The sequence below is a fragment of the Lithobates pipiens genome, unplaced genomic scaffold (assembly GCF_037356315.1).
Source record: "Lithobates pipiens isolate NorthernLeopardFrog02 unplaced genomic scaffold, aLitPip1_a1.2 Scaffold_25, whole genome shotgun sequence".
Lineage (NCBI taxonomy): Eukaryota > Metazoa > Chordata > Amphibia > Anura > Ranidae > Lithobates > Lithobates pipiens.
Window position 1 is genome coordinate 15,432,768 of NW_027507787.1, and position 14,986 is coordinate 15,447,753.

Here is a 14,986-nt window from a genome sequence, read left to right on the forward strand (position 1 = left end):
AAATCCGATTGTACATAACGTGATGACGTTATTTCGTTACGACGGGACTACGTTCAGGCTAGTAGCCAATAGCTTTGGTCTAGGAATTTGATCTGAGTATGCGTGGCACTTTGTCTGTCGGAGTAGGCTACACATGATCAGAGTATGTCCGATCGGAGCATTTTGTCTGAAAATTTTACCGGCAAGTTGGAAAAGTTGGTCCGTCGGATATTCCGACGGAAACAGTCCGGTGGAGACCACACACAGTCGGAATATCCGACAAAACTGTCCGATAGGACACATTCCGTCGGAATCTCCGACCGTGTGTACAAGGGCTTACAGTGGGTATAGAAAAGAAATCTCCCCGTTTTAAAATAATCAAATTTTGCTGTTTTGCAGACGCAGTTTTTGTTTTATCCAGCTGTATTTACTAGTGCAACTTATAACATCCAAGTGAAAGATGTCTGACACGTTGGTGTTATTTAAAAAAAAAAAATATCAAAAAACTGAAGATTTGGAAAAGAATAACCCACCTTCCTAATAAACTCAATCAGGTGTAACTAATCACCTTCTCAATGGCACACAAAGCCATTGGATTTTCAACTATGATCAGCTGTGGTCACTTTGATAATGTTACCCATTTAATCCAATACCCACTAATAAAACAAAAACATTTACCCATATTTTCCCTAGATACATTTGCTGTGACTTCCAATCTCCAGGACAAAGTGACTCAGTTTAAATCCCCCCCCCCAATAACCTTAATCTGCATTACACAAATATCGGTATTATATGAAATACTTTTAGTCTTCTACTCTACTTCAGTGGTCGCCAATTGTCACCGGTTTATTAAATGTAAGATTTAATATCTCAAAAACATGATGTGGGTTAAATGAGAGTTCTTTGACCAAGAGTGAAAGCTTTAACACAATAACAACATTTATTGGTGAGTAGTTGAAAATCTATCTACAACACATCCATCTATCTATAGTTTACCCCAAGGAAGAAAATACTGGATTAAAATAAGAGAATTATAGAAAGAGATATACAGAGTATATTCCTTAAAAGATTAATCTACAAACATATTTAGTTACAAGTAAAGGGCAGACCTTTCTCATAATTACCCGTTCCACCAAGGCCCAATTCTGATGGCTGCTCTCCCCTAAAGAAAGCGTGTATCAATACAGGCTGATGCCTCATTGGCTGGCATAGAGTGGCTTCTGATTGGTTAGCTTCCCCATACTTTGGAGAAGTCAGCCCCCAACAATGCAAATCCTTACGACTATTATGAGCAGGAAAGTGGCTTGAATTTTCCCGGGAAGTATTGGCCTCCCTTCATTGCATATCCCAGCATGGGATCCTTTGAAGTATGTGTAAAACAAGAAGGTCTGAATCCCATTGTTTGTACACAAAAGCATGGGCAAGTGGGCATCGACTTGTCTGGTCTTACCAGAGATATACGTGTGAAGATAATATATTCCTAATTACAATATTTTACAGCTATTAATGGATATTTCACATAAACTCATAAGGCAGCAATTAGCTGAGCATGAAAGGAGCTTTGCTGGAGCATTTCAATCCCCGATTGTGCAACTGAAGCAAACCATCAACCATGGGTGGCAAGGCACTGTCAAAAGGTCTCCGGGATAAACTTGTGGACAGGCCACTCCTCAAGAAAGGCCACATGCAGTCACAACTGAGCTCTGTCAAAACATACCTTGAAGCTTTTGAAGCCACATGGAAAAAGGTGTTATGGTCAGATGAGACTAAAATTGAATTATTTGGCCTCCAAACGATATATCTGGTGAAAATCCAATACAGCTTACCATCTAAATAACCCCATTCCTATAGTAAAGCATGGACGTAGTAATATCCTGTTATTGGGGTGTTCCTCCACAGCAGGGACTGGAGCACTTGTCAGGATAGAAGGAAAAATAACTGGGGCACAAAACATCAAATTCTTTAGGAAAATCTGCTGCCCTCTGCCAGAAAGTTATCAATGGGAAGAAGGTTGACCTTCCAACATGACAATGACCCAAATCACACAGCAAAAATTACCACAAAACGTTTGAGCCCAAGTTCACACCATGTTCGGGAATGAAATCATGCAAGTTCAGCTGAACTTGCACGATTTCATTCCCGCATCCCAATCCAGATTTTGGGTATGATTTCAGAGACATCTGTGCAGGTTTCTGCACAGATGTCAATGGAAATCACACCCCAAAATCGGCAATAGTATTGCAGAAATTACTTTTGGATTAGGACAGTGCCATTGCCGGCAATTGCCGCTGATTTGGCATGCGATTTGACATGTAAAATCGCATGCCACATCGCACTAATATGAACCAGGGCCAAAGGAGAAAAAAAAAGTTAATGTCCTAGTCAGAGCCCAGACTTATAGCCCATTGAAAATCTGTGGAATGACTTGAAGACTGCAGTCTACAAACGGACACCCTCAAATTTAACTGAACTTGAGCAGTTCTGCAAAGAGGAATGGGCAAATATTGTAAAGTGTAGATGTGCAAAGTTGGTAGAGACATATCCCAACAGACTAAAGGCTGTAATTAAAGCAAAAGGTGGTTCAATAAAATACTGACACAAGGGGGTGATCCTTTTCCCAACTCACTGATTCTATTTTTTACTTAGATGTTATAAGTTACACTGAGTAAATACATCTGGATAAAACATTTCAGGCTGCAGAGCAACAAATGTGATTATTTTAAAGGGGGGTGATTATTTTCTTTACACACTGTAGACTAAACGGACTAACAGGCTCAATTCATAGTCTTCACAATGAATAGAAAAGTTCCTTTCCTATGCTTCCCCCATCACCCCAACTTACTGGAGCAGCCCCTGAAAATTCCAGTACAAAACTTTTTATTTTTTCTAAATTGGCACCTTTGTCAATTAGGAGCAATCGGTTCTCTGTCTCTTCTAATGTCTGATAGACAGCACAAAGAACACGAGAGCTGAAGCTACACGCTCCATCTCTATGGCCATCATCGCCCCGGCTCAAAGCAGGGGGGAGTTAACCCTGCAGGAGCTGTTCGTGTAGTGTAATCACTGCATGGCCAGCATGTGGGTAGTGAGCAGTCTGCTGACAGCTCACATTCTGTACAAGGTCACACCTGGTCGGAATCTGCACCACTGTTTTATGGAAAGCTGCCATATTCCCTCTGTTAAATGGGGCAGACCTGTGCTAGTTTATTTTTCAGTCTGAAATAGAAACTGATGCAGGTGGCACACAGACCTGAAATTGGTTTATCTCCTTAGATAATGTGGCAAAGGCCACTCCTGACAGTTTTCAGCACAATTATCATGATGCAGGAAGCTTAATTAATTCCCCAGGGCATGCGAGTATATGGCGGTATATGCTATGGACTGACAGTGATTGATTAGGTATTTTCTACCTTATATTTGCTTTAACCACTTCTGGACCTCCCCACGTACATTTACTGCATCAGGGCACCGGGGTGCGCAAAATCACGTACCCATGATTTTGTGCATGCGGTTTAGGGAGCGTGCGTGTGCCGCTCCCACTGTGATTGGACACAGCATGAGCCAATCAGCAGGTCCGCCAATCATTTGCAGGAGAGACGGAGCACCAGTGTGCCAATGTAAACAAAGCACACCGCTGATCTGTCAGGGAGGAAAAGTAAGAGATTGTGTTTCAGGTAAGCTGAAATCACGATCTCTCTTTTCCTCCAGTGTAACACTCCCTCCACAGTTAGAAACAACTCCCAGGGAACACATTTAACCCCTTGATCGCCCCCGGTGTTAACCCCTTCCCTGCCAGTGTCATTTATACAAGGATCAGTGCATTTTTTGATCATTGTATTGGTGTTACTGGTCCACAAAAAGTGTCACTTAGTGTCCGATTTGTCCCCCTGCTAAAAATTGCAGATCGTCACCATTACCAGTAAATAAATATATAAATAAATAAAAGTTCCTAAATCTATCCCTTAGTTTGTAGATGCTATAACTTGTGCAAACCAATAAATATACGCTTATTGAGTTTTTTTTTACCAAAAATATGTATCAGAATACATACTGGCCTAAATTGGTGAAATCGTTTTTTTTTTTTTTTTTTGGATATGTATTTTATCAGAAAGTAAAAAATATATTTTTTTTCAAAAAATAAAAAAACTGCAGAGGTGATCAAATACCACCAAAAGAAAGCTCTCTCTGTGGAGAAAAAAAAAAAGACAACAATTTTATTTGGGTATAGCGTTGCATGACCACACAACTGTCAGTTAAAGCGATGCAGTGCCATATCTCAAAAAATGGCCTGGTCAGGATGTGGGTAAAATCTTCCAGGGTTGAAGTGGTTAAAGGAGAAGTTCACCCTTGGAACATGTTACATGTTCAACTTCCACCCCAACAACAGGTGGAACATGTTCCCAATCCTGCAGCCGCTGCCCAATCCCCTCCCCCTGTGACAACAGTACAGAGAGAAGTACTATCACTTTTTTAAATCAACGCGGCCGCGTGGGGCTCAACCCACACGGCCGCATCATTCATTCACACGACTCTGTGTGTGAATAAACTACAAGCCTCAACATCCTTTGCAGTTGTCAGCTTGCATTTCTCAATGAACTACCACAGTGCTGTGGAGCGCCATGTTAGTTCATCGTTTCTTCCCGTCAGTCTGCTTGACTGTACAGGATGTATGGGCACACAGATACACTGACAGATCTGCAGGAGATCAGCATGGCATCAGTGATCTGGCTCCAAAAAAAAAAAAATAATTATAAATGCACATTTTTTTACCTGCAAAAAATGTGAATTTGTATTTTTTTTGTTTTTAGAAAAGTGACCTTATCCTTTAAACTGCAATTGGTGTTGAGGCCTAGCTGTATGGTCCGACAAGGGTGCTTAGATCATAAAACTAGCTGAACAGGATTACAAATATTTTGATAGTTATGACAGTCCTCACATATGTATTTCACAGCGAGTTTCACTGTTTGTCTGGAGTTAGCTTTAAATGCACATCATTTGTATGCATACCAGCTTTAAACATGTAAAAATCAGGGAAATGATCTCCTCGGAGTGCTCAGCCATAGTAGATCTTCCTCTTTTAGACACCGTTGGCAGAAGCAAATTAACTTCTCAGTGAACAAGCTACAAATATTTGTTTTCAGGATATTCAAATGTAAAGGAAATGTATTCATATTTCAACAGAAGATGAAAGCTTTAGCATGTCTATTTGTAAAAGCCCAGCTTTCTGAAAGCAAGTGATTCTCACTGCAGAGTCAATGCTTTTTCAGGACAAACCAAACGATGGTAGTTAATCAGCTTGGTACTTCCATCACAATGGAAGGACAGGCTGTTTAATCAATACCAGAGTTGTGAATGACATGACATGCACTGATAAAAAGCACTAACTTCAAGTAATTGTCATTATGTAGGTAAAATAAAAATATTTCTTTATCTTATGAATTACAGTACTATGTGCAAGAAAAACTCTAAACCTCCAACACTCAAAAGTCAAAAGAGTCTTTTTATGGTAAATCCACCTCCTATTTATTTAATCCAACTCCTATCTATGCATATCCTAGCTCAGCCTTTCTCAGCCCTTTCAATACAGAGGAACCCTTGAAATAATTCTCCAGTCTTGGGGGGGGGGGGGACCCCTGCTAAAAATGTGACATCTACAACTCATGATACATTAGTGTGATGGTCAGTGGGAGGAATGCTCCTTACACTTGTGGTCATTGGGAAGAATTACTTCCTTACAGATAGCTAAAAAGATCAATGGTGTCAGTGGGAAATTATCTGAGAGGCAGAAATTGCTCAATGATGAAGTAACCCCCTCGCAACCTCTGGAGGAACCCTGGTTGAGAATCACTGTCCTAGCTGAACAGGTCTGAAATAAGAAACAAAAAGTTCTGCAATACAGATTTCCCTGTTGTGATCTACACAACCTGTGCAGACAATCAATATGAAAAAATGTTTGATCATATTCAGAGTAGAGGTCGACCGATATGGGTTTTTCTCTGGCCGATGCCGATATTTAGAAATCATGGCGGCCGATAGCCGATATATGATGCCGATTTTTTTGGGCCGATATGTTAGGCCGATTTTTATTTTATTTATTTATTTTTTTCCTTTTTTATTTATTATTATTTTTTTTTTAATCCCCCTTGATCTAACACACCTTTCCCACTGGGGCGTTTTTCAGGCGCTTTTGGGCTAAAAATAAAAATGCCTGCAAAATGGCTCCCCTGCAGTCTGTGTGAAAGACAGAGTGCTTTCACACTGAGGCGATGCGCTGGCAGGATCTTAAAAAAAAGTCCTGCAAGCAGCACGTTTGGAGTGGTATATACCGCTCCTCCCCCACTCCTGCCCATTGATATGAATGGGCACCACTGCCGAAGCGCATGCAATGCGATTTGGCAGCAGTGCTTCATGGGCGCATTTAACCTCTTCCTTGGCCGCTAGCTGGGTTATATGTGCCCCACTAGCAGCCAAATAGCACCGCTAAAATGATGGTAAAGAGCCGCTAAAACTTGCGTTTTACCATCAACGCTCCAGTGTGAAAGCAGCCTTCATAAGTGATACAGTGATACAGAAAATTTCTTACATTTAAACATTTATTAAACAAAACAAACCTCCAATCAGTTTACTTGTATGTATGATTAAGATTAAAAAAAAAAAAAAAACCTATGTATTAAATAAAAACAGGTAGTCAAAACTTTTGGACGAAAAAAAAAAAATGGGCTAACTTTACTGTTTTATTTTATTTTTAAATAGTGTATTTTTTTCCCAAAAAAATGCATTTGAAAGACCTCTGTGCAAATGCCGTGTGACATAAAATATTGCAACAACCGCTATTTTATTCCCTAGGATCTCTGCTAAAAAAATATATATAATTTTTGGGGGTTCTAAGTGATTTTCTGGCAGAAAATACAGGATTTTTACTTGTAAGCTCAGCCATTCATAGGAGGCCTTGTATTTTAGAGGTGAATAAAATAATGTATTTAATCGCCATATAACACGCACTTTTTTCCCCTTAAAATAAGGAGAAAATCATGGGTGCATGTTATACACTGATCCCTGCCGTCTCTGAGGGAAGAGGAGCAAGCGCAGCTGAATTATAGAGCCGTGATCTTCTGTGTAACCGGAGCTCCATCACTCATGGCCATGCCTCCTGCCCCCACATTGGGCCACTGTTCTGTCTATCATATGAGCAGGGCCAGGAGGCGTGGCTGTGAGTGACGGAGCGCCGGGTACACAGGAGATCGCGGCTCTGTGTAATTCAGCGGCGATCACTCCTCCTCTTCCCTCGGAGATAGCAGGGATAATCCAACACTGGCGAGGCTGCAATGATGGGAAAAGTGAGGCTGCAGAAGGGCACTGAACAGGCTGCATTGTTGGTCAATTTATAGATTGCAGATGGGCACTGAACAGGCTGCATTGATGAGCTGTGACCCTAATTTTGCTTCAAAAGTTCTTTATTTAAGTTTTTTTCCTTAAACTTCCCTCCTAAAATTGGGGTGCGCATTATACACCGATAAATATGGTACCGATTGGCTGACGTGGAGAGGCAGGCAGATGGCATCACAAACTCCATCAATCAGAAGAACCCTTATAATCATTCATAAGATACAAAGCTTTCTATGAATGGCTGAGCAGTGCTCTGACCAACCAGATTTTGACATGGGAACAGGATGAAATTCCCCATCCTGCTCACGGAACACAGCACTGTATACTGTATGTAGCTGATACAGTTTATACATCATTCCCAGTGGGTACTTTTGTTGGCCCAAATGAACTATTTAAAGTCAAAGTAAACCTGGAGATCGGCTTTAAATTTTGGAAGCATAAAGCCCCGTACACACGAGAGGACTTATGTCCGACAGACTTCCGAAGGAGTTCCGTCGGAGTTCTGCCGGAGTTCCGACGGAGTTCTGACGGACTTTTCGGCGGAGCGGACTTGGCCACACACAATCACACTAAACTCCGACGGATTCGAACGTGATGACGTACGACTGGATTAGAATACGGAAGTTCATAGCCAGTAGCCAATAGCTGCCCTAGCGTCGGTTTTAGTCCGTCGGAATAGCATACACACGAGCGGAGTTTTCGAAGGGACCCGGGTCCGGCGGAGTTCCGTCGGGAAAATTTGAAGCATGTTCCATATTCTAAAGTCCTTCGGACTTTGGCGAGTCAAAAGTCCGTTGCAGCCCACACACGATCGAATAGTCTGACGGACTCAGTCCGTCGGACTTTGGATGTTGAAAAGTCCGCTCGTGTGTACGCGGCATTAGAAGATGATTTGACTCCTTTATAAAGTTTCTATTGCTGTCTGTTTCCACAAAGAAGAGATTCACGCTCTCGATATGTCTTGGTGACCATTGTCACGGACAAAAAAAAATTTCCAAAATTTTCCATTTGTCACCAGAACAACAGATGAGAACAAGGATACTGTATATTTTGCAATTGGAACACTTGTTCTGATGACAATCCTCGAAGACGAAGTCTGTCACTGTAGAGATTTTTGTTTACATGTTGCAAGATAGGAAGTGAAGGGAAATCTCCCCAACAGGACATAAAAAGCAAATAATCAACTTGAAAGGGCTTTAACTATTTTCAATACTAGTAAAAACTAAAAACAAAAAAGCCTAGGCATTTACTTTTTTTCTTAAGTGGAGATCGAAACTCAGTCTTTGAAGACTGATTTGCAATACTTCTTGTCTGGATTTTGTCAGAAATTTGCAAACTTGTCCAGGAGTGTCAGTATTGTATCTGGTAAAAAGTCCTGAGGTACCATGAACAGGTATATGGTAAGACTAGAGGGCCAGGCTTAAAATGTATCTTATTTTTAAAACCCCTGTCTGATTTTATTGGCATTTGTGTTTCTGTTCTGTTTTGTTTGTGGGATTAGGAATTTACCCTGATAACCAAGGTCAGTGGTACTGAAAGTAAGGGAAGGGAGTTTGGTTCCTTTGCTATGGAGAGACCCCTCTAATGTTCTGTTCTGTTTGCAGGACGGGTGGCAAATGGCAATCTCCTCAATGGGGATACAAAATGCAGATAAAGAAATAAAGCAGTTTTAAACCAACCATTCTCTACTCTAAAATGGGGGGAAAAAAAGAAAGAAGAAACGTTTTACTTTAAATCTGTTTCTTTTAGACTGCCCCAGCCATTATCAGGGAAAAGGGGGGGGGGGGGTAGCTATACCCAGAAATCCAAAGATTAGCTTCAATTGCAGCATCAATGCCTGGGTGGGAGATTCTTACATACAGTATAAAGCAACGGTGAACAACAGACCACCTCTCAATTTGACAATAATTTTCTTGTATGGATATTTTTTTTTTTTTATCTCTTTGCTCACTTATTACAAAAGACTGAAATTTTACATTTGTATGCTTCCAGGTCTAGACTTTTTACTAACCATGTCTGACATGTATTACATGTTAGGAGACAGCATTATTTTTCAGTTAGAAATAAGGGAGATAGCATAGCTTTTTTTGTAGGTAGAACCAATTTGCCTGCATTAGTACAGTATCATGGATTAACATGCAGAAAGTCTGGCCTCTAGCATAACAACCAATGACATTCTCGCGCAAGGAGGCACTATATAATTTGTAAAAGGCGACAAGATGGCGCTTCTAAGTGCAGTGTTTAAAGGTATTTAATAGCATAAACGATTAAAAACACTTACAAGATCCCCCAGTGAAAGAAGAGGACCAGCAGCTGTAAAAGGAGGGGGGAAAGTGAGGAAGCAAGATGGCTGCCTGACCTCCGGAACCATGGTGGAACACACGGACCGGACGTGATGTCAAAGCGAGGAAGCAAGATGGCTGCCTGACCTCCGGAACCATGGTGGAACACACGGACCGGACGTGATGTCAAGTAGGGGGCAGTAACACGTTTGAGCATGCGCAAATCGCTCCTTCGTCAGACCTACGCCCCAGTATGTTGGATCAGCTTTTAAGCAACCCAGGGGAGATAAAAAAGGGGAAGGACAAAAGCTCAAAGAGTGGGGACGTGCTACAAGGGGTGGAGGGGATATCAATGAGCATAACTGGTGCAGGGATAGATTTAATATTACCCATCTTTTTGCAGCTGTTGGTCGGCTTCTCTCCCTGGAGGTATTGGTTTAGAGCAGGGTTGCCCAACCAGTGGCCCCCGGAGCCCTCGGACGTGGCCTGCGACCTCCTGCTCTGGGATGGTGGTTTGAAAAGCCCAGATCGCAGGTTGCCGACCCACCATCCCAGAGCATCAGTGTTGTGAATGACGCCGGCGGTAGAGAAAGCAAGAAGCTGCAGAGGAGAGCTGCATAAGCTGATGCTTCCTGTATAGCACCAGCTCCTATCGCAATCGATACCAAATGCACTCTGCCTGGGACAGCAACAGCTGGGGAAAAACTGAATGGAAGACTGTTATTAAAGGTGTGTTTGTTACTGAAATCAGTGTATATATGGGCATATCTGTTCTTCAGTCGTTACTAGGCTGCTGTTAAACTAATCCTGCACCTGCGGGTTACCTGCACTGAGCCATAGCCTTCTGTTATTACCTGTGGGTTTGGTGCCCTTTCAGAAAGTGCACTACACCATCAGGATACAATAGAATCTATGGCAAAGTGCAGCTAACCTTTAGGAAAGCCCCAGGTGCACGTGACGCATCATTGTCAAAGCAGCCTTAGGACCCAATTTGACTCTCCGTTCACCTCTATGTCCATTTATCCCTGCTTACCTTCAATCCGATACGCAAAAAAAAAAAGGAAGGGGGAACTGTCCCCTTCCGTCAGATTGAATTGGAGGGCCCATAGAGTAGCCTGGGCTGTGCACATATCCGTTCTGCATATGCAGCATAGATACAGACCTGTCATCCGCCCATTACACTTATTTTGGCCCGCGACCGGTTACCAAGTCACTTTGATGGCCCTCGCTCTTTAAAAGGTTGGGCACCCCTGGTTTAGAGCCAGGAATCAAGACCAATTATGGATATGTCTGTTTTATTTCAAGATTTCTTAAGTGTTTTTAACTGTTTATGCTATTAAATACTACACTCAAAAACGTCTTCTCGTCTCCTTAAATGTCTTTGCATGAGTTGCTTCTCCTCTTTTGAAGTGCTTCTCCAGTGCTATTCAAGTTTTCATATACCTTACCTATACAGCCCATTGGATGAACTTTTTGGCAGAAGCGCCCCATTTCCCTTTCTTCAACTGTATAATTTGTAAGTTTAACTGCTCCATGGCTATGCATTACTCTGATCCAGTGCAGGCAGCACTCTGGGTCACCCCCAGCATTCAGGAGAAGGAAGTCCGCCTCCCCTAGGCCTCCTCCACCTCACGCCCTATGTTGCCTTGCTGAAGCCAAAAAGTAGGGCTCTTATGGGACTGTGTGGCTTTGTGATGAGGGGACTCATGTACAGGGATGACTCTGATGTGATCGGGAGCGCTCATCCATGGGGGGGGGGGCCTCTCAGTAGAAGGGGTGACTGAAATGTTGGAAGGACCTCTGATGTAATGTTAATTTTATCAAGGCACTTGTGCATTGTTGCAGCCTCAGATTTTCCACTGAAAAAGAGCATTTATGTTTTCTTTTCACATTTTAGATTGGGATTCCTTGAGATTTTGCATACTTTTAAAGCCACAAATTAAAGAGTTGAGAAACGCTGCCTTAGATCTTCCTTCACTGCTCAGTTAGCAAAATTACCTAAAGAAGCATTGACTTAACAAGCACTGACAGAAAGGTGAAAAAAGCCAACCTTGGAGCAAACACCTTAAAAAACAAGTAAGCAATGACTGCTCCTAAATGTATCTTATGACAGACTCCAGAAAGCACAAAGAGTAACTGCTCATAGTTATCCAGAATAACCAATCACGTTAATCTTTTAGTCTGTTAGCACTGAAACTGTTATATGCATAATTCCTGTTCATTGCACTATGTTATGAGATAAACCCCTCAGACTTTGAGGTGTGAACATGCAAATAAAAGACAATTACAACATACTATTGATTTTCTGTCACAACTGTTTTCACAATGTGAAGAACAACTTGCAGTTTAAAAAGAAAAAGAAAAAAAACGTAGCATCTTGTGACAGTTTTAGATTTTGTATTATATACAAAACATTGAAGCAATTGTGTTTTAATCATGCAATGCAGAAACAAAAGACCAAAGCAGGTCTGTCCAAAGCTTGCAGGCTTGCTGCTGATCAGAGCAAACATTTTATTGTTTAGGTAGAGAGAAATCAATACCTTTTACAGCTATAATTACCATCCTCTAAAAATACCCATGCAATTGAAAGCCTGCAATAGTTAAATACTTTGTTGGAAAATGTTATACATATAAATGAAACACAAGGTTGAGTCACAATGCAAAGTTATGTGGTTACTACAACCACAAACCTCAGGATGGGTCGACTATAAAAAGTATTAATGATAAATTTGTAAATATTGCATAGTCCCATAGAAATCAGCACCCACACAATTGCTATATACCACCTGCTTTTCTAACTGTAAGAGTAAACATGGCGGTGAGAGCCTGATCACTTTCCATTAATGCCTATGCTGTTTGTTGGCTCTGAGGTTAGGCACTAAACAAAAATGACACTGCATTAAATGGTTTTCACAGAGCTGCCACTGCATGTTATGTAGAAAGACCATGAATTCTGTAGCAATCTAAAGTCCGTTAGAGAAAATGTGGAACCATTTACACTGCATATCTCCTGCATTGCACCGTCATTTAGGTTTCCGTTCTTAGTGCGTGCATTGTCTGCAAACTTCATACTTCAACAATACAAAAACGGAATTTGTTATTCAATTAACATAGGTTACTCTTGCAATCATAGCGCCCATGACTACAGCACATTCAACATCACATATTGTAAAACAGGAATAAGACATGGCATTCAGATGTCCTAAACTCATTAAAAATCACACACAATGTCTAAATCAGGGGTGCACAACCTGTGGCTCAGAGCCCCATATTCCCTTCCAGAATACATTCATGCTTGTCCCCATGTTATCAGATATGCCCTCATTCTGTTCTGTTTTTTCACGTTCTTAGATCTAAATGCCAAGGGCAAACTTAAGGGTCCCTGAATAATAGGGAATACCATTGAGGGCCCACTGGTTGGCACCACAGCTCCGAGAACAATGATTGTACTATAGACTCAGCTTGCCATGCAGGTGTGTCAGGGAGGCTCACAAGTCTGCCATTGCACCAATGAATGAAATGCTTCATCTAGTAACAAATGTGTTACTCACATAGCATCACTCATTGTGGGGCTGTGCAAGAAATACATATTCATTGCAATCTGGATGCCTGCTTTGCTGAACACTGGCAAACTTGTTGGGAAGCATTTGTATGTGTGAGGCTGGAGGAGAAGGAGAGCCAGCTCAGTGCAGATGCTGAGCACCAATGTTTGACTCTGAGCCCAGAATCCTGGAGCTTCATCTGTCCATGGTGCTGAAACTGCAACACACTGCCTTTGAGCCCCCCACCCTACACCCCCCCATTACAGTCTATTATACAAGCATATAGTATAGGGCTGAATGAAATGAAGAACAATAAAAGACAAGGCAATGATGGCAATGCACAGGAGGCTTCAGATTAGTAGAATGAAGCAGCAGCAGCACACAGCACAGAGCCATGGGTGAGCAGCGCTGTGTGCTGTACACTGACACACTGCTGCAATGCAAATCACCTCCAGGAGCAAGAAGGGAATCAATGGCTCTGGATGACATGCAATGTGCTCTTTTGTTGTGCTGTGCTGTGTCGGGGGTGACAAGGACAGGCTCTTACCGTCCCTCTCACACAGCTGAATGGACTCCAGGCTCAGGTTCTTGATCATCTCCTCGCAGGGGCTGTTGGGGCTGTTGATGTGTTGGCTCAGGCGTGGTACCTCCATGTTGGCTCTGCGGTTTGGGTGTGCTGTGTAATGCGGGTGCTGGCTGCGCTGTCCCCCGTTCCCTTTGCAGTGCCGGGCTCTGGCTGGGAGAAGAAGGAGGAGAAGGCGGTGTCCAGGCTGCTCGCCGCTCTGGGTGGCTCTTACATGAGCAGCGAGAAGAAGAAGGAGAAGAAGAAGAAGGAGCGTCACCAGCACAGCACACGCTGATCTCAAGGCAGACAGACAGACAGACAGACAGAGGGAAGGAGGAAGGGAAAAACGGGGGGTGGCTGGATGGGGGGAGAATTCAGGTCCAAAAGAGCTGATCGCTGGTGGTGGTGGTGTGCCCGTCCTCCTCCTCCCTGCCCATGGAGGGGGCACCGTGCACCCAGCCACCTCTTATGTAATAGCTAAAGCAGCTCGCTCACACATCACACACGGCTCCCTCGGTGCGCCGGCAATCACAGAGCTTCCATGGGGAGATTTAGCTAGACAAATAAGAGACTAGGGAGCAGAGATGAAAGGCCTGCCTGGGGTCCATTTTCTGCCTCATTCACAATTCACCCAAATTAAAGTGTCAGCTTTATTGCCGCATTTGTTTACCGGAGGAGAGATCTGCTGCCTGGGCTACATTGTTCCAATATCCTGTCTTATTTCCAGGTGATCAGGCTCAGGGTGGGAGGCTTGGAAGCTTGTTCAAACTCTTTAGCACCACAATTCTTATTTTATAATATTCAGAACTGATAGAGCATCAATAGCATGCAAAATTAGGGGAGACTGTACAGATATCATTAAGAGCAGATGGGTTCAGAGGACCCTGATTGTGAAAGCTTACATATTTAATGATATCTATATTTTATTATAAAAATTGTATATTAGAGAAGCTGCAGGGTTATAGTGTTCTCCCATGTATATACAGGTACAATGTACAGGGATGCTCTGCATGCTCACCGTTATTGCCACAATAGGAGATTACCGACTGCCAAGATCAAGGTGAAGGCCGGAAAGCCATTGATCACCCAACCACACAGCTGTGTTCTCCAAATACTGCTGTGTCATTTTTTTTCCTCTCTCACCCAAATTTATACAACTTTAAGGCCTTAAAAGCAACGACCTCCGCTCCAGAGAAGGGCATGTGCAATATATATATATATATATATATATA

At 42.4% G+C, this 14,986-nt stretch overlaps 1 protein-coding gene across 1 annotated transcript in view; it reads right to left on the reverse strand.

Moving 5' to 3' along the window:
* Positions 1-14,180, reverse strand: part of PHYHIPL (phytanoyl-CoA 2-hydroxylase interacting protein like) — a 257,080-nt gene extending 242,900 nt beyond the window's left edge. Inside the window, exon 1 of the mRNA XM_077454131.1 lies at positions 13,737-14,180. Coding sequence (XP_077310257.1) covers positions 13,737-13,842 — 106 coding nt within the window. The 5' untranslated portion in view covers positions 13,843-14,180. The remainder of the gene's footprint in view (positions 1-13,736) is intronic.
* Positions 14,181-14,986: the final 806 nt, after the last annotated feature.